The sequence below is a fragment of the Camelina sativa genome, chromosome 4, assembly GCF_030686135.1.
Source record: "Camelina sativa cultivar CO46 ecotype springtype chromosome 4, ASM3068613v1".
Lineage (NCBI taxonomy): Eukaryota > Viridiplantae > Streptophyta > Magnoliopsida > Brassicales > Brassicaceae > Camelina > Camelina sativa.
The window spans coordinates 31,270,475-31,288,266 of NC_141883.1; the positions used below are offsets into that span (position 1 = coordinate 31,270,475).

Consider the following 17,792-nt stretch of genomic DNA (forward strand, 5'->3'; position numbering starts at 1 on the left):
GGTTCTGATTCTCGGTTCAAAATAGATTATAGACCTTAGTCCGGAACCTCAAAAAAAAAAAAAAAAAAAAAAGAGTACATAAAAGAGAAAAAAAAAGTTTGAAAGATATTGATGAATTCCTCACTCAACTTTTATACGCTAGAAAACTTGTTAATACATGCCTCGAGATGCAACGTCTTCAATATCTCATATTGAGCCTTCATGAACGACTCCACTATGGCAGCCGTGGAGCTTTCTTCTCCTTCTCCTTTTCCTCTTCTTTCCTTTGGTTCATTATCTTCGTAAACCGCACAAGCATGCACATGTGTCCCGTAATCACATTCTTTGCAATAATAAACCCAAAGATTTCCCGACATATATACTTCACAAACATCACATATGAACATTGCACCGTCATCGTTACCTTTGCAAGGTGTGTTGTAGAGAAGTATGAGTGGGTGTTCGTGATCTTCACCCTTCACGGTCTCAGCGAGAAACACACATCCAACATGAACATCGTATTGACACTCAGCACAGTTGTAAACGAATCCTGATCCATATTCACCGCACGCATGGCACGTATAAAACTGACCATTCGGTGGGGAATGAAGGAGGGTCAAAGAGTGCTTAGGGTGAGACTTGTGATTGGTTTCACGAGGTAGGTCGAAACATGACTTGTGCAAAAAGTAATCGCACTCTGACTTCGTACACTTGAAAGCTTGTCCAGTTAGATCGAGGTTGCATCCAGAGCAGCTGATCTCATCTTTGTCTCGGGCTTTGAAGACGTGCAGCGGATGGTTGTGACTCATGTGCCTCACGGCTGGGCGATTAGCCGGTTTTCTTGAAGCCATTGTTTCTGGATTGGTTGTTTATGGAAGAAGTGTTTATAAACTATATAAATAGCAAGATCTGTGATCCCCATTTTTGCCTATATGATTCTCACGTTCTCAGTTTTGTTTTGATTATTCACCAAGTTGTACGTAGGTTAGTATGTAAAAGATGGTTGGCATAAACGTTGGCAAAGTTTGGACACAAAATTATCATAATTAGATTGGCCTTTGTTAGAAAGTAGTGACCAAACACTTCGAGTTCGTTCGTCAACAATATAATTGAGCTCCCGGTGTATAATTCAAGTGGGTAACGACTTGATCAAACAATACAAATCGTTAACTTTCGAAGGTCGTCGCCGAAAGAGTCGTCGACTAAAGTGTTGGATCCACATCACCATTCATCGGTAACATGTATGTGTATATGTTTTCCATAGTCACATTACCATGCACCAGCCATCAAAGTAGAAGAAGCAAATAAGACTGAATAACCTTTAAGAACTAGAGAAAATGTAAAGTGAAGAAATAAAATCACGGAAAATTGGACTAATTATATTTTAGTTATTGTAAGACAAAGATAACTTGTAGAAACAGAGAATTTTTTTAATCACATCTGATTTCGTTAACAACTTGGGCATGTAATTACTACATATTTTTTTTTTTGAACAAACTAATTACTACACATTATATAGAGAAAATAGGATATAATTAGCTCTCCAAATAAATGCTAATTATCTTTCGGTATATCGTAGATAAGATCGGAGGAAAATAGGAAAAGAAAAAAAAAGACTTACTAACATTTCGAAACAGAATAATCCGAATTTGACCTACAATATACTCGTTGACTTTTCAATACAATTTTTTTTGCTTTTTTTAAACCAAATTTTACGATACAATTGCGAAAAAAGTCGTCGACTGAAATGAAAAGTGTTGGATCGACATCTCACAAACCAAAATCTTTCAGTCATCCATATTCTCCTCTCGCCTCTAAATAGTTTTCGAGATCATCACTCTTATTCATATATGTAAATGGTTAAATAAGTGTTTAATCAATCAGCTTGTTGTTCTGCTATATATTTTGTATTACAATATATTTTTTTTTAATAAAGTGAAATGTTGGTGGGTGGTTTTTTTGTATAACAATTAAAGATAAAATTACATGAAATAACAAACTTTGCAATAACTCACATAGTCACACGAGGAAACGAAATTTGCAAAAGGAAAGACAAACCACAAGCTTTTTCATTGTATCAAATTTATTATCATTTGTTGACTTGATCATCAATAATAATATCTCCGTTTTGGACTATCCCATAAATCGAGTATAGCATTATGAGTATCGTTCTTGATACGTGCCTCGAGCTGCAACGCCGCCATTTCATCTTGGGCCTTCATTAACTCCTTCATCCTTGAAACCGCAGAGCTCCCTTCTCCTTTTCCTTCTCCTCCTTTTTTATTTGGCTCATGATCTTCATAAACCGCGCAAGAATGTACATGCTTCCCATAATCACATTCTTGGCAGTAATAAACCCAAAGATTCTCTGACATATCTTCTTCACAAACATCACATATGAACATCGCACCATCCTCACGACCTTTGCATGGCGTGTTGTAGAGAAGAGTGAGTGGATGTTCGTGATCTTCACGCTCCACGGTCTCAGGGATAAACGCACAACCAACATGAACATCGTATTGACATTCTGAACAGTTGTAAGTGAATCCGGATCCGTACTCACCGCATGCGTCACATTTGTAAGACTGACCATACGGTGGGGAATGAAGCAGGGTTAAAGAGTGGTCTGGGTGAGACTTGTGATTGGTTTCACGAGGTAGATCAAAACATGACTTGTGCAAGAAGAAATCGCAGTCTGACTTCATACACTTGAAAGCTTGTCCCGTTAGTTCGAGCTCGCATCCAGAGCAAACAACCTCATCTTTGCTTCGAGCTTTAAAGATGCGAAGCGGATGGTTGTGACTGGGGTGCCTCACGGATGGGCGATTAACCGGTTTGTTTGAAGACATTATTGTTCCTTGATTTGGTTGTCTAAATGTAAGAAAGGTTCATAAACTATAAATAGCAAAATATTTAGATGACTTGTGAATTGTGATTTCCATTTTCGGCTAAAATAATTCTCAGTTTAGTTTTGATTATTTACCAAGTTGTAGTTTTAATAATGTAAAGAAGGCGGTTGACATTTGACTTGCAAATAATATACAGATATCTGATTTAAAATCTCCAATTTGGGATATTGTTAGGAAATAGTGACGAAAATTTAGAATTCCACAATTATTGAGCTTTCCTATATATAATCCAAGTGGGTAAGACTTCATCAAACGATATAACCATTGACTTTCAAAGTCGTCGCCAAGCGAGTTCTCGACTCTTAAAGTGTAGGATCCAATACGGTAACAAATGTCTACCACAAAATAAGTCTTCCTATATATTAAATCCAAAGCCATTGAAATTAACATTTTAAATCTTTCTGACCAAAACAATGGGAAGACCAAAACCAGAGGACTCAATTCGACATTTCAGTCATCCACATCTATTGTTCAACTCATCTCTTAATTAGTCCTCAAGACCAATCTTCTTCTTCTTTTTGTTGCGTGGTTTGCAAGCTAAAACTCTTAAATCTTCCATCGTACTCATGCAAGCCTTGCAGTTACCACATCCACCTAAAATGTTCCGAATTACCTAAAAAAATCAGACACCCTTTCGACAAAAACCATCTCCTCTCTGATCCCTTCTCCCAAATACCAAGAAGGACGATTCCGCTGCGATGCATGCGGAAAAGAGGGTGACGGCTTCGCTTATACCACTGCGGAGACTGCGGAATCGATCTTCACACGGTTTGTGCCAACATGCCTTCTCGAGTCACCCACCAATCTCACCCTCACCACCAACTTTCTTTAACGTTTTCCGTGCCACCGGGAGGACCAGGATCCGTTACGGCATCTAGCTTCCGCTGTTGCATTTGCCGTGGTCTAGGGTCTAACTCGTGGCTCTATAGCTGCAGAGAGTGTGGTGGATTCGATGCTCATTTGTTGTGCGCTAGAAGAAAATTAGCTGCTACTACAAATTTGGTCCAGCATGTTCAAAACCGGATGCAATCGCAGCTAATTAGTACGGCGCCTTTTGTTAATGTTCCTGGTCCGGTTATTAATAATAAACCGTATCCTTTGGTGGTGCCGACAACTACGAGTCCTATGATTAGATCGATGATTAATGAGATGATTAATAATCTTGTAACCAATACACCGCAAAATCCAAGCCAGGTCTCTCAGCTTCATGAATTGCTCGGACCATTGGGAATGGGCAGTGGCGGACCGGTTGATGGACCCGGTTCATCTTCGTCTTCTGGTTTTCCGGTTTTGATCCGTTGGTTTTCACATCAGTTGACCCGTCGGTGTTTGCTGGATTTGACCCTTCTTTGCTTTCTACTTTATTCTCCGGACTTGATTTCTTCTCCTGATTAATGTTTTCGAACATGCAGATCTCTATACCTTTTGACCTATTTTTATTCATTAGTATCATTACGTTTCTAGAGAAATATAATTTGAGTTATCTACTCAATGTTATTGCGTTTAGTGATGTATTTGAACAGTTCAAATAATTGGAAAATGGTTTCATATATACTTTCATCTCTTTCTTCATGTTAGGTTTATCCATATGGTCGGAGACATTCTTTATATATATATATAATACCGTTGGCAGGGCCTGGTGAGATGTTAAAGTTGGATTCTAATTTGTTTTATAAAAAAATTGATATAATAAGTAATGCCTAAACGCAATTAAAGTATGGTAAAAAGAAGCAATGATGTATTAGGACAGCATTCTATGCAAGAATTCAATGAAAGTTTTGTATTTTCTTTATTTATGATAATCACAATATTACTATCTTTATTTTCCTTCTTTACAAATTTCTTCTATATAACATTTTTAAAAATACACACATCATTATTAGTATAATCAGCTAAATGTTACTGATGATCATTAAAGATATAAAATTGATATTGTTTTTAGTAAAAAAGAAATTAATTAACTTAAAACTGTAGACAAAAAAAAGTTTTGTGAATTAAAAGATACGAAAATTGATGATAGTATTAACACTTTTATCATCTATTTTTCATATCTTTTGACTTGTCAAATTAATAACATCCATTACTATGCTACTAAATTAGTGATATTACTAAGTTGATCCGGCAAATATGTAAAAATATTGATTGATACTACAAAATTAATAATGTCAAAGATGTAAAAGAAAATTGATGGTACTGCTAAACTAGTGATAATACAGGGGTCTTTTTTGTTTTTAATATGTATATGGTCAAATTACTATATTTAGTTAAAATAAGCAGTACTATTATACTAATGTTCCGCTGCAAGGCTCATGCCAATGAAAATACATTTTTAAATGACTATTTAACAAAGATATATATTTAAATAAAATATAAGGGAACGTTGTAAACCTTAACCTAATAACATAAATCAAACTGACAACATTACTACTACAATTAAGTATTAACTAACGCAACCACACAAAACTTAAACATTCGGAAGACAAACCATATGTCGTAAAAAGAGATTAAAAACTTTTTTTGTTTGGTTTAAATTGTCCTAAAGACCTACTTCCCCTTCTTCTTCTACCTCTCTTCCTTTTTATTTATCTGTCTCTCTCTCTCTCTCTCTCTCGCCACCGATCATCACGAGAGCCACCACCGCCCTCGAAATCAACGTCATCCGCCGCTTCTTTTGATCTCTCTCTTTCTCAAAAGGTCTCTTCTTTCTCTTCAGAACTCATATGTATCTCTGTTTTCTTCGATTGTGCGGTCAAATCTCTGTTTTCTTAAATTTCTTCGATAGGGAAAAAGATTAGTTCAAAGTTGATTCCTTTTGATTGTGTTGTTTGCTTTTATGTAGATGCATGCGTTGCTTGATTGCGGAATTCTGAGAAGTTCCAATTCAATCGATTGAAAAGAAAAAGCTGATTTTGGGATCTATCACCAGCTATGGATCGGAAACGTTGAGATTGATTTTAACCCATTTGCATACCGACGTTTCTGGGTTTTGATTGATCTGTGTAAATTTTGGTGCTTTTTTTTTGAGCTATATCATGAGCAGTAGTGTTCAAGGAGAGACAATGGATCTTGATTTGAATCAAGAACCATCTTCTGATTCTGAGTCTCCGGCTAGTTTGATGACGGAGCTTTCTCCTTGGTTAAATGAGATTGAATCTGCTCAAGAACGGATTGAAGAACGCATTAGAGAGCTCGAAGCTATAGTTTCAAGAATCAGGGGACGAGAAACTACAACAACAACAGCAACAACAACACCGGCTTTGGTCTCGCCTAACGAACATAGAGATTCAACTGCTGGAGTTATACATGAGCGTTCTAGAGAGAGACTTGTGGAGAACGGCGAAAACAAGACTTATTTGATAGCAAAGGCATTGAACATGGAGAAGACAAGTTCTGTTCCTGGTGGGTTCTTTGACTGCAACATATGTTTAGAGAAAGCTGAATCTCCTATTTTGACTTGTTGTGGTCATTTGTTCTGTTGGGGTTGTTTCTATCAGCTGCCTCTGATTTACTTAAACATAAAGGAGTGTCCGGTTTGCGATGGGGAAGTAACAGACGCTGAGGTGATTCCGATATACGGTAATGGAGATGATTGTGTTAGTACTAAACCCAAGTTTGAAGATTGTGGTATTACTCTACCTCCAAGGCCTAATGCTAAAAGAGTTGAGAGTGTTCGTCAAAAGATCATCAACCGAGGGATTCCTTTCATCCATGGGCACGATCACGAAACAATCGAACATATTAGGAGAACTATTGACTCCATAGGACTACAAGCGTTAGCTCAAGGCGAGGAGTTTGGTTTGACAAACATAATAAACAATGGAAGAGACAATGGTGGGCTACAACAACATCATCATCTGGCTTTAGGACCTTTGAGGTTAATGACACCATTTACTGGTTTCCCAGGTCTTGTAGTTGATACCTCGGACATAACCCCCTTTGATGATGATGCTTTTGATGTTGATAGTTTTGTTGACACAACTAGTCTGAGAAGAAACCGTAGAAGACCTTCACCAGCGGTACGAGCCTCTGCCTCTTCTTATCAGAGAAACCGAAGTAACAATGATTCTCAGACGATTTCGTTCAGGCTCGGTTCTACAGCTTCATCATCACATAGAGGGTTTGCTGTTCCGAGCTCCTCCATTGCGACGAGAAGCCAAGCTGTAAATCCGACTGAAGTGGTTACTTCGGGTACTTCTGCTTCATCGTCTAGGAGAAGAACAGAAGATGTAAACAATGGACCTCGGACCAGGTCTAGAAGGAGGCTGAGGTAACTGTAATAAAACCTTCGCCAGAATCTTGACACCCTCGTCTGATTTTGGACTGTTGCTGAATTTCCTTCATTACTAAAAACCACATTTGACACACCATGTCTGTCTGATGTATGTATGCACATTCTATGTGTCCTTGTAATTTCTGCTAGCCTCTTAAACTTCTCGATATCATAGCTTTGTTTTTTTGGGAAAATAATTTATATAATAACTTAATTTCTTGAAGTGTTTGATATCATCAAGTTCAAGAATTCAAGATTTCCCAAGTAGCTTATGTTTCTTAAACTCATGGGGTACGAATCTAAGGGTAAATTCGTAATTTACTATAAAATCTCGTAGCTGGGAATTAAACGTCACGCTGTTTACTCCAGAACCTAAAAAACGGCAAGTAGTTAGTAACTTTCGTTTTTTTGTATATATTTATTTACGCGACTTGTAAAAAGTCATCGGCGATTGATTTAATCTTTTGTCATCGCCGTCGTCGAACTCTCTCACCGGCGATAATGATCTATGTTGATGGAATACCAATTCAAGATGAGACCTTGTCTTCCTCATCGCAGGTGAATTTAGTTTTTCTTCGTCGTCTCTTACTCACGAATCTCTCTATTTTAGGGGTTTAACTAGGAAGTTAGTAATGTGGTTCTAGATCGTTAAACCTGGAATTGGTTTTGCTAAATTTGATCTTCTTTTGTTATCATATCCTCTGATAAGTTTGACTCCACAGCCAAAACTCTTATAAAAAATTTGCTTACATAAACATTATTTGGTGAACAGGGAAGTAGCTTGCTTCTTGATGTAATGAGTCATCCTGCGATAATATCAGCTTCTGAATCTTTCAATAATCTTGAAGAAAGGAATGTATCTTTCGGTGAAAGAGATTCAGAGAGCTCAACAAAAGACAGATATGTTTATGTATTCCAAAGCGAATTTGCTACTGTGAATCCTGCGCTTGTTGATGTAAGTTGTTGTTACATTTCAAGTTAGCTGCTGCATTCTAGTAGTGTTCTTTGGTTCTCTAATGGCTTTTTTCTAATTGTTTATTGATGAGAATCAGTTTGTTGGCACTGATGAAGCAACAACTTGTGTAGGGCTTGTTATCCGCAACAGAAAATCTGGAATGTAAAAGGACTGATCCTACTATATATGTTATTGAGCGGATAAGGCGCAATCAGTTTTTAAAAAAATCTAATTTTTATGGTTCATCCGAAACTGCAGGACGTCTATTGCACACATGGATTCGCCAGAAATTGTGGATTTGGGGTTAAGCCAGATGTTATCATTGGTTTTAGAGGATAAAGATGCTGAGTTAGATGTACATTATCTCTCTCCTTTACATTTTATACCAGGTGTCTTTGAGCTTATGGTAATCATTCTGTATTTTATTTTGAGTGCTTTTGTAATTTATGTCCACGCCTTTGTATGCAGGTACATTTGATTGGTGGTTATGAAGATGTCGACATAAAAGTGTGTACTAGAAATTTCTTTATTTCTCAGTCTAGTTACTACTAAGCTCTATTAGTGTTATTAAGCTGAATGCATTGAACGTTATATGCAGAATGCTGATGGTGGTGACTATGCCAAACCAGAGGGTTACTCTTATCCTTTGTGTTGCAAATTAGTAGAAACTTTCCAGAAGAGACGAGAAAACTTTCACATTCAAACCCTCTTTATTCTTGGGCACAATACCAAGTTGGATGCACAAGGGAATACGTGCCCCATTTTCAATGGATGTCTGGTTAGTCTACTTTTGTCTGTTTTCTGCTGTTTACACCATATGCTTTTATTGTTTTCTTAGGATGTTGATTATAAGATGTACTAATTGGTTCTGTACAAATTAAGAATCGAAAATTGACAGTTGGTTATCTAAACTTCGTAGGTGACATGTAAAAACTACGCTTTTGTAATTGGTTTTCATTGTCTTTGCTCCTTAGGGGTTAAGATAGAAGTAGGAAGTGGAAGTCTTTCAAGTAGACAAAGAATTGTGTTCATATAAATTGGTAACTAGCGTTAAGCTGTTTATTTGAAACCTTTATATCAGGTGAATACCTCCACCGGTTCAATTTTCCCAGCCAGTTTCGACAGAACATCTAGATGTCCGGATGAGATTGTTCGTAGGATTCGAGTTTCATCGTCATTTGAAGATCCTAGCTGGAAGGGAAAGCTACTTGACACATATGACACAAAAACTGATAGATTCATTATTGCACCATGCCGCTGGTAAAAACAAAACACTAGTTGTACCGCGCTTTTCATATAAGCTCATCGACCATTATATTTGTCTTGCTCGCCAGAACTTAAGTAAAGACTATATCTACTATACTCTCCATTGCAGTTTCATGAATTGCGTTTTCGTTTGTGATACAGGACAATGCGTCTGATTGAATATGTTTGGGAAATTAATCAGCTTTCTGATGAAGAAATCCTCACTAATTGTTCTACCTCACCTTCTGCTGAAGGTCGAGACTTCGTAGACAACTCAAGAAGGTTCAAGTCATTATTCTAGCTTCAATTGGTTTGGATCATTATCTATATAAAATAGAACAAACGGAACATAGTAGATTCACATTCTCCTATGTTGTTGTGTGTTTTCAGGGTTTGGGAGTATTTACTAAAATATCCGGAGTGGAGCAAAACATTCCCAATGAGACAACCACGTGTGTTTGAAAGGACTGCTGATGGACACTGGACAAAATGCTAACTGTCTCACCCTAATCGGTGACATTATCCACGAATCTGGCTATAAATAACGGTTTGAGTGTATCTATCTACATTTACTTTAATGGAATTGTTTGCACCCGGGGAATGAATCGTAAATCTGTAAATGGTTAAGAACACATGTGATTCTTGAATACACACGATGTTCTTTTTTCTTTTATTTTTTTTGGGTAACAAGCATTGTATGTTTGGTTCCTGATGGGACCGATCGGGTCCGTTAGGCCTAATTGTTGAGGCCCATGGTGTTAATTAGATTTGGTTTGAAGTCATTACTCTCTAATAGAACAAGGTTAACTACACGAACTTATCCAACATCTTTATATCATACATTTTTTAGGTTTATCCCAGATTGAATAATTACTCTACTAAGTACTAACACAAGCATGATTCGTAAACGTAGTCCGACCTAACTTTCACAAAAAAAGACGACGGAAAGCAATTCTATTTATAGTAACCAAATAGGGGCATTCACGTAAATGTCTACAGACCTTCTTTCTGAAGATGTTGAACGAAGCCTAACTGGGCCGGCCCCGCTTCTGTTCATGGGTTTAAAATTTACAATTTAAATCTTCGTTTGCCCTAATTGTTTGAAAAAGGGAGAGGGTCAAAGGATTAAAAAGCAGCGGTTAAAACTAGGGTTACTTACTCTACTTTTAGGTTTTATTTCTTCTAACTAATAGTATCTTACAAAATTTACTTTGGTATAAAATTCTTTTAAAAGAAATTCAAACTTCCTTTCATTGAATTGGTGTGAGTCTAGTCTCGTATGCTAGTATTAAGTACATATCTCATTGCTTGGATATAGGAAACAAATTCAAACTCTGATATTTTTTTAATTTGGAATTGGAATTTATTTGGATTAAATTACCCCTAATGAAAAAAGGTATTAAAATAAGCTGAGTGAAAAAAAGCGAGCGAGTTAGACAAGAAAGCAACAATACAAATTTAAATATAAAAGTATTAATAAGAGGAAGCAAAAAAAAAAAAAAAATCCTAAAACTGCGAGCGTTTATGTTTGTGAGAGAGAAGAAGAGTTTATATGGAAAAAAAAAAGTTGAGCAAGGAAGAAGAAGCATGAACGTCGACGATACTAACAACAACGACTATACCTGCACTGATGATTGCATCGAAGAAGACGATGAGAATAACAAGAACACTAACAAGAAGCGCCAAACACAACAAGCATGGGGCACGTGGGAAGAGCTGTTATTAGCATGCGCCGTTAAGCGACACGGATTTGGTGATTGGGACTCCGTCGCTACGGAGGTTCGTTCCCGGAGCTCCCTCTCCGACCTCGTTTCCGCTAATAACTGTAAACACAAGTATCGGGATCTCAAACGTCGATTTCACGAAAAAGAACAAACCGATGCGGCGGCAACGGCGGAGGAAGAGGACGGAAAAGATGAGAAAGTCGGTAATAATAATATATCTTGGCTCGAACAACTCCGGAACCTTCGTATAGCTGAGCTCCGTCGTGAAGTTAAACGATACGATGTTTCAATACTGTACGCAAAAAAAACAGGATTCTCTGTCTCTGTCTCTCCGTCGACGGATCTGAGTTTTTTTTTTTTTCCGATTTTGACTTTTTTTTAATTTGGTTTTTTTTTCTTAGATCGCTTCAGTTGAAGGTTAAGAATTTAGAGGAGGAGAGAGAAGAAGAGAAACCAGATCTGGAAGAAGAGATGAAAACAGAGAGATCGGAGAACGTCGGTTCTGAAACTGAGCACCGTGAGAAGGCGGAGGAATCTGATCGGGATAACGGTTCGATGAACGAGTCGAACTCTACAGAAACCGTCGGGGAAGACGAGAGAGTTGGCGGAGACGAACCGAGTCAGACTCGGGATGGTGATAATAATAATCCTGATCCGGTTAGTAAGGACACGGCGGAGGAGGAAAGATCGGTTAGTAGAGGATCGGAAGCGAGTCACTCAGACGAGTTAGGCGAGTCGGGGACGTCGGAAGGAAAGTGGAAACGGAAACGAAGGAAACACGGTGGTTCCGACGAGATCAGATCGGGTGAGAGTAAATCACAGCCGTTGATAGGTCTTCTTGATCTGATTCGGTCCCATCCGCGTGGATCTTTGTTCGAACGCAGGCTTCGGAGCCAGGTATGCTCATTATCTTTATTTTTTTCCTTATTTTCTTCGATTTTTTATATATTTAATCATCTTAAATTAATTCGGAAATTATCTTTAATTAATTCTTTTACTAATTGGAAAAGAGAGAAAAAAAAACGAACTAATTCGTACCTAATTATAGAAATCATGCATAATCATAATTTAACAATATTCGTTCTGTGTAAAATCTTCTTACAAATCCTATTTTGATGAGATAATCTGTATTTTAGGAATATTTTGAAGAGATATTCCGTATATTATATGGAATCTTTACATTTTCTTGAAACCTTTTTTACGTTTAGTTTTGGACAATTTAAAAGTGAAGGTTTTTAAATATGGAGAGAGAGAAGGTGAAGAGGGAAAAAAAAATAAAGAGTTTTGTTTAATATAACGAACCCACTTCTTTCGTGGTTCACCGTTGTCGTTTTGGTCACTCAATCTAGTCCACGTGGCAGAGTCTTGGTGTAGCATGGCTTTTGTCGTCGTGTCTCACCGACCGCTAACTTTTTATTTGGGCCTATGTTATTTTGTAACTTACGTTTGTGAAGTCCATTAAAAACGCAGGAAGCTAAGGATTACAAGAGCATGGTTAAGCAACATTTGGACATTGAGACAATACAGAGAAAGTTGAAGCAAGGATATTACGATTCTTCAACCCTCACTTTTTACAGAGATCTACAGCTTCTCTTTACAAACGCCATTGTCTTCTTTCCTTTATCTTCCGCAGAATCAATGGCTGCTCACGAACTAAGAGCCGTTGTTTCTCAAGAATTGAGGAAAGAGACCGGGGAATATGGTCCTACGTTAATAAAGCGGGAAGTATCGGCTATGGATAGTGGCAAAGCTGATGCTGAAACGTCAGACTCGTCTCTCTCTAGAGAGAAATCTCCGGCTCTTCTTGTTGTTTGTAAGAAGAGGAGTTCTGTTTCCACTAAGGCTTCTCCTTCGTCGTCAAGCTTTAGCCAAAAAGAGGAGACGAAAGAAGAGACATTATCAGAGGAGAAAGAGAACATTGGGACTGGTGTAAGAAGCTCGAGACGGGCCAACAAAGTGGTTGCTGCTACTGCTGCGGCTATCTCTAACATTACCAAGAAGGGTAAAAGCAAGAACAAACAGAAACAGACGGAGTCGAAAACAAACTCGTCGCATAATAATAGTAGTAAGGAGGAGACAGGTAAAACAGAGAAGAAGATGATTTCATTAGATAAGAAGAAGAGTGTGGCTGATTTCTTGAAGAGATTAAAGAACTCCCCACAGAAAGAAAGTAAAGACCAGAATAAGAGCATTGGAGGTGGTAAGAAAGATAGTAAAACTAAACAAAGAGAACTTAGAAGTAGCAGTGTGGGTAAAAAGAAGGCCGCGGTAGAGAATACTCCGGTGAAAAGAGCCCCCGGGAGACCACAGAAGAAAACAAAAGAGGCAGGAGCAACTGCAACCGCATCTGCCACGGGAAAACGGGGTAGGGATACTGGAAGCACGGGAAAGGACAATAAACAGCCAAAGAAAAGAATCAGAAAGTGAGATTAGAAAACACCTTTTGCCCCTTTGTTGGCTTTTCTTAAGATCTCAAGGTATTGTATATCCATAGCGTATGCTTTGGAGTATATTATCTTAATTCTAACATTAGAAATCATATTCTCATAGTTATGGATTAGGAAAGTGTCTTTTGGCTTGTTGGCATCAGTAATATCCATTCCTTCTTCTGTTATATGTTGCTCATTTCCACCATTTAAGTCCTTACAAAAGCTAGAGCTACAAAGAACAGATACCGAAACCATTCAATTGAACATATATCCAACAAAACCAAGATTAGGGTAGCACTAATCCCTAGTGTCAGCAAAAATTACAGTCAGATACCCAAAAAAGGGTTACATAAGTTGAGACTCTGACCTTCGATCTCTTCTTCACCGGCAATCAGTGGACCTTACATGACACTGTGCCTTGGCAAAATGGCTTGATTTAAACATAAGCTATCGGCGAAAGGAACCTTCTGTACAAAAGAATAGGAAGGTGAATTTCAGTGAATGTATGTGATTTTGAGATATAAGCATTTCAGTCTTATTGCTCAAATGGAAGAATGTCACTAGAGGATAAAGGGGCTTGAAGATGCTAAGTTCTTGGTATCAAACTAAAAACTTGCCGTTTTCACCATCGGAAATATCTCCAAGTTTTGCTATTGCGCCCACAAGTGCATGCTCTTGCTCCTAGATCAAAGGTAAACCATTTGAGACTTTTGTATGTTTAAACATAAACACAAAATTATGAAAGAAAGGATCTCTGTTGTTGTAGCAATCGAACCTCCAAAATTCTCTTAGCCCTTTCAACTTCTTGAGGATCTGGATTGTGTGCACGAAGAACTCTCTCCACCTATGAGAACCATCATTATTTGAGAAATAATCATAATTACCGCGCTGTAAAACTCGCCTAGTAATCAATTAATACTAACCTCTCTGATTAGGACATTTGTTTGACGGATCCGTATATCGTGATGTTTCTTCTTCCCAGTTCCATTTTGTGATGTTCTGAAATCCTTTCTGATAGTGTTCTTCGCCAAACCGCTTCCTCGTTGTGGAACACTGTTGGGTCCAGTAGTTTTATTCAGTCCATGACCTTGTCCATTGTAACCATATCGATTACCAATCCCAGGATCCTCTCCTATCCACTCTATATCCCCAGGAGATATCTGTTAAGAATTAGAGATCTTCTTTACAAACTTACAGAGATTAATTGTTGATCAAAGTATTGAACATCTGCCTCATAAGTTTCAGCAGACTACCAATCAAAAGTAATATTACCTCTGAGAGATTAACCCATTCCCATGTCTCATGAGGTTTTCCAATGTCATAAACTAAAGCATGACGACCCTAAAAATCAAGATTAGGTAAATATATAAACATGTATGATAAAATTTCTTAGTTTATTTAAAAAAAAAAACAGAATGCCAATTTAAGAAGCCACACACCTCAACTGGATTATACTTGGTGATGACAGCATCGTAAAATGTATTGTCATCAGGCCACTTTGTTTTAACTCTTCTTCCTATAAAAGATTCAGGATCGGTTCCGTTTGTGGGTTCACTTGAACTAGTAGGAACAGATGGTAATCTGTTCATGACTTGTCCTCGTGGAGGTTGATCTGAAGGATGGTATGAGACAGGTTTTGCGGAAGAAGAACCAGGAAAAACCTAGAAACAGAAGTAACTTGTAAGAAACTAATTTCAGAATAAAAAAGATTCCAAAATTTTCTGAGCATTTAACAACTCACTGATTTATGTTTTTTGCCCTTGACAATAGGAACAGATCCTCGTTTAGCTGCCGATGAAGCAAACGGGTGAGTGGGATCAGCTTGAGGATGAAAAGAAGGTGACGGACTGGAGAATGGTTGAGAAGGAATAGGCTGGTTTGGTTTGTGCTTCTTCATAGAAGCTGAAACAGAAGGGCTTGGCAATGTATCGTGAACCAGTTGAGCAGCATTGCGCATACTTTGTTGGATTCCTCCAGACTGTCTCCATTCCCTAATATCCCGAAAAAACAGTATGTTATGAATTAAGAAAAAGAAAAGAAGGAACCTTTTCGACTAGATGAATGCTCAAGTTTGTAGCTCTCACCTTATCCTTTGTAGTGTATCATCTGCGTTAACACGACCTAGAAGCTCTCTATGGTCCTCATTCCCTATACTCAACTCTTTACGTAGTTCAGTTATTACACTTTCTTTTTCCTGAACAAGATCCATTCATTAAAAAAAAAAAAAAAAAAAAGATGTCATTTCACCTAGGCAGAATCTAACACAACTAGAGAAATCAAAAGTAGAGCGAGATTCAAAAAAAAAATACCCATGAAATAGCATCTCCTTGAGCTTTAAAGGCTCTAATAATAGAGATGTATGCTTCTTTCTCAAACTGGTGAATCTGAGCTTCCATATCAGCGTCATACATTTTAGGGTAAGAAGGAGGAAGATTCGATGGTCTACCATTAACAGACACACGTCCTCCTCCTACGCCTACTCCTCCTCCTCGTGGAACCCTATGCGATGGTGGCAGATCATCATCTGTTCCTGCATTATCCAGTCAAACCCTTTTTGTAATCACCACATACAATCAATTATAACACAACTCACTCTAAAGGTTTCAGCTTAAGATCAAAACTGGATATGTATAGGTCAAATTCAATCTCGGTTTCTACATAAGTAAACCTGCAATTTTCCACATTCCTTAGTAACAACAAGAACCTAAATTTCATCTTCAAGAAACACCAAAAAAAAAAAAAAAAAAAACGAGAACTTAACACCAATTCACCAAAAACCACAATGTATAACAGCACCGGGACGGAGAAATCCCAAAAAGTTGTGTAAACCCTAATTTCATTAACTGATGATAGAACAAGGAGCTTATCGCTACTAGAGAGTCTTGGGAACTAACCACTGCTATCAAACGATTCGAAGTCCATCACGAAGCTGTTAAAACTCCCAATTCAAGAGAGACTAATCTCGAAAAGATGAAATTGCGAAAGACGGAAGAATCAAAGAAGAAAGCACAATTTCGAGGTTGATTTCAATTTGACTAAGAAAAAAAGAGACTCGATTTTGATTTGGTTGAGCTCAATTTTGAACTTTTGTAGAGTTGTTGATGAAAGAAAAAAAAAAAAAAAAAAAAAAAGATCAATTGATGTTTGCTTCGGCAACAAATCAGAGAGCTCTCAAGTAAAAGAAGTTGATTGATTCAGCTTCTTCTTAGATTACACAGATTTGCCAAAATAAGAAGAACACATTACCCAAAAAACCAACAACAAAAAAAAAGTTTTAGATTCATTCTTATTAAATTTATCAAAATATTACGAGGGAATCAAAACACCGTCGTTTCTTCGCTGAGATTTTTTATTTTAAGTGAACTTTTTAAGAAAAAAAAATTCTCAAATATTCTGATTCTTTGTTTAAGTCTTGCCCAAGCCCAATAGTCTTTTTCTGACAAAATGTTAATATTATGGCCCAAATATAACACATTTAATCTGATTAAGTTATGATGATTAAAAAATCTCTATTGTTTTTAATGAATTTTTTTGTTTGTTTTTTTCTTCGTTTTTTTAATCATTAACATATGTCGAAAAAACTGATAAAATCACGACGAAAACTCTATATAAAATATCATGTGATCATAAATATAATGTACAGTATGTTGTTCCTTCGATGAGTTTTCAAGCAAGTACGATGGATGAGAAGATTCGTATTCAAACTTTGGGATAGGTGAAATAGCTGACCAAGAATGGAAAATACGATAAGAGTTCATTTTGATGGGATCCTCTTAACTAATGTTTCGCCGTCACTTTTTTATATATTTTTACTAACCAAAGTACCATATTTTAAATTAATCATGACCGGATTGTTTTCTTTAATTCTTTAATATGTATGCATGTAACCGGAATTGGGCTAACCGGGTTTAATAAACAAATTCCAGCTTGAATTTGATACTTCCTAGCTGAACTGTTTTTTGCTTTTTTAACTAATACGTACGTTTGGATTAATGAAATTCTCATTGAAGTAAATGATTGTGTAGTCGAAAGTAAATTTTTTTAGTGGTTAGCATTTTCTATTTCCACTTGAGTTAATTTCTATTCTTGTATTTTAAATTTGCACTCTTTTTATAAACGTCTTTAATGTAATGGATAAGGTCTGTATAAGTATAACACAATAATATAGGTTAACTTGGAATCAATTAATATAAGGCAGTGCATGCCACTCACCACGTATTGTGTTTTCATAAGATAACTAATACTAGAAAACTCTGTTTTAATAAACATCTAAACGTTTAA

The 17,792-nt window shown here is 37.1% G+C and overlaps 5 protein-coding genes and 2 pseudogenes across 10 annotated transcripts; 4 read left to right on the forward strand and 3 right to left on the reverse strand.

Annotated features, from left to right (window-relative positions):
- Positions 1-131: 131 nt before the first annotated feature.
- On the reverse strand, positions 132-961 carry LOC104782985 (protein VACUOLELESS GAMETOPHYTES pseudogene; annotated as a pseudogene).
- Positions 962-1,850: 889 nt separating this feature from the next.
- LOC104782986 (protein VACUOLELESS GAMETOPHYTES pseudogene) lies at positions 1,851-2,846 on the reverse strand (annotated as a pseudogene). Its single transcript, XR_015597710.1, has one exon. The product of XR_015597710.1 is annotated as a protein VACUOLELESS GAMETOPHYTES pseudogene (transcript).
- A 455-nt stretch (positions 2,847-3,301) lies between these two features.
- LOC104784399 (uncharacterized) lies at positions 3,302-4,394 on the forward strand. Its single transcript, XM_019244345.2, is given in 5 exon segments — positions 3,302-3,376; positions 3,378-3,538; positions 3,540-3,618; positions 3,621-4,170; positions 4,173-4,394. Coding segments are annotated over 5 exon segments (972 nt in total). The 3' UTR covers positions 4,280-4,394.
- Positions 4,395-5,323: 929 nt separating this feature from the next.
- On the forward strand, positions 5,324-7,381 carry LOC104782988 (uncharacterized). Of its 2 annotated transcripts, XM_087511976.1 has the most exons (3): positions 5,440-5,582; positions 5,728-6,762; positions 6,853-7,381. In XM_087511976.1, exons 2-3 carry the CDS (start codon positions 5,921-5,923, stop codon positions 7,157-7,159), a joined length of 1,149 nt encoding a protein of 382 aa, XP_087368102.1. In that variant the 5' UTR covers positions 5,440-5,582; positions 5,728-5,920; the 3' UTR covers positions 7,160-7,381. The 2 variants fall into 2 exon arrangements, with proteins under 2 accessions (XP_087368101.1, XP_087368102.1); XM_087511975.1 differs by having other exon boundaries at positions 5,324-5,582; positions 5,728-7,381.
- Positions 7,382-7,539: 158 nt separating this feature from the next.
- LOC104782989 (protein N-terminal asparagine amidohydrolase) lies at positions 7,540-10,140 on the forward strand. 2 transcript variants are annotated; one of them, XM_010508064.2, is made up of 9 exons: positions 7,540-7,716; positions 7,931-8,113; positions 8,211-8,275; positions 8,372-8,468; positions 8,582-8,620; positions 8,712-8,891; positions 9,195-9,373; positions 9,521-9,640; positions 9,749-10,140. In XM_010508064.2, exons 1-9 carry the CDS (start codon positions 7,660-7,662, stop codon positions 9,852-9,854), a joined length of 1,026 nt encoding a protein of 341 aa, XP_010506366.2. In that variant the 5' UTR covers positions 7,540-7,659; the 3' UTR covers positions 9,855-10,140. The 2 variants fall into 2 exon arrangements, with proteins under 2 accessions (XP_010506366.2, XP_087368103.1); XM_087511977.1 differs by having other exon boundaries at positions 7,602-7,716; positions 8,245-8,275.
- A 564-nt stretch (positions 10,141-10,704) lies between these two features.
- LOC104782991 (uncharacterized) lies at positions 10,705-13,696 on the forward strand. Its single transcript, XM_010508067.3, has 3 exons — positions 10,705-11,376; positions 11,484-11,979; positions 12,553-13,696. The coding sequence occupies exons 1-3, from the start codon at positions 10,883-10,885 to the stop codon at positions 13,507-13,509; spliced, it is 1,947 nt and encodes a 648-aa protein (XP_010506369.1). The 5' UTR covers positions 10,705-10,882; the 3' UTR covers positions 13,510-13,696.
- LOC104782990 (protein EMSY-LIKE 4) lies at positions 13,507-16,838 on the reverse strand. 3 transcript variants are annotated; one of them, XR_015597712.1, is made up of 11 exons: positions 16,406-16,835; positions 15,821-16,041; positions 15,596-15,705; positions 15,253-15,502; positions 14,951-15,172; positions 14,784-14,852; positions 14,435-14,671; positions 14,287-14,355; positions 14,129-14,192; positions 13,879-13,978; positions 13,507-13,740 (listed from the first exon to the last, which is right to left on the reverse strand). XR_015597712.1 is itself a non-coding variant. In XM_087511980.1 (10 exons), exons 1-10 carry the CDS (start codon positions 16,431-16,433, stop codon positions 13,959-13,961), a joined length of 1,290 nt encoding a protein of 429 aa, XP_087368106.1. In that variant the 5' UTR covers positions 16,434-16,838; the 3' UTR covers positions 13,507-13,958. The 3 variants fall into 3 exon arrangements, 1 of the variants encoding a protein (XP_087368106.1); XR_015597713.1 differs by having other exon boundaries at positions 13,507-13,734; positions 16,406-16,811; XM_087511980.1 differs by having other exon boundaries at positions 13,507-13,978; positions 16,406-16,838.
- Between the last annotated feature and the right edge of the window lie 954 nt (positions 16,839-17,792).

Bases quoted from the DNA above. Each gene is read 5' to 3' on its own strand.
- LOC104782988 (XM_087511975.1), top strand. From the start codon at position 5,921: ATGAGCAGTAGTGTTCAAGGAGAGACAATGGATCTTGATTTGAATCAA.
- LOC104782991 (XM_010508067.3), top strand. From the start codon at position 10,883: ATGTTTGTGAGAGAGAAGAAGAGTTTATATGGAAAAAAAAAAGTTGAG. The intron at 11,377-11,483 runs GTACGCAAAAAA...TTTTTTTCTTAG, and splicing joins CGATACGATGTTTCAATACT to ATCGCTTCAGTTGAAGGTTA. The intron at 11,980-12,552 runs GTATGCTCATTA...TTAAAAACGCAG, and splicing joins AACGCAGGCTTCGGAGCCAG to GAAGCTAAGGATTACAAGAG.
- LOC104782990 (XM_087511980.1), bottom strand. From the start codon at position 16,433: ATGGACTTCGAATCGTTTGATAGCAGTG. The intron at 15,173-15,252 runs GTGAGTTGTTAA...TTCTGTTTCTAG, and splicing joins AGGGCAAAAAACATAAATCA to GTTTTTCCTGGTTCTTCTTC. The intron at 13,979-14,128 runs GCAAGTTTTTAG...TCTTTTGTACAG, and splicing joins TATTTCCGATGGTGAAAACG to AAGGTTCCTTTCGCCGATAG.
- LOC104782989 (XM_010508064.2), top strand. From the start codon at position 7,660: ATGATCTATGTTGATGGAATACCAATTCAAGATGAGACCTTGTCTTCC. The intron at 8,892-9,194 runs GTTAGTCTACTT...CCTTTATATCAG, and splicing joins CCATTTTCAATGGATGTCTG to GTGAATACCTCCACCGGTTC. The intron at 9,374-9,520 runs GTAAAAACAAAA...TTTGTGATACAG, and splicing joins ATTATTGCACCATGCCGCTG to GACAATGCGTCTGATTGAAT.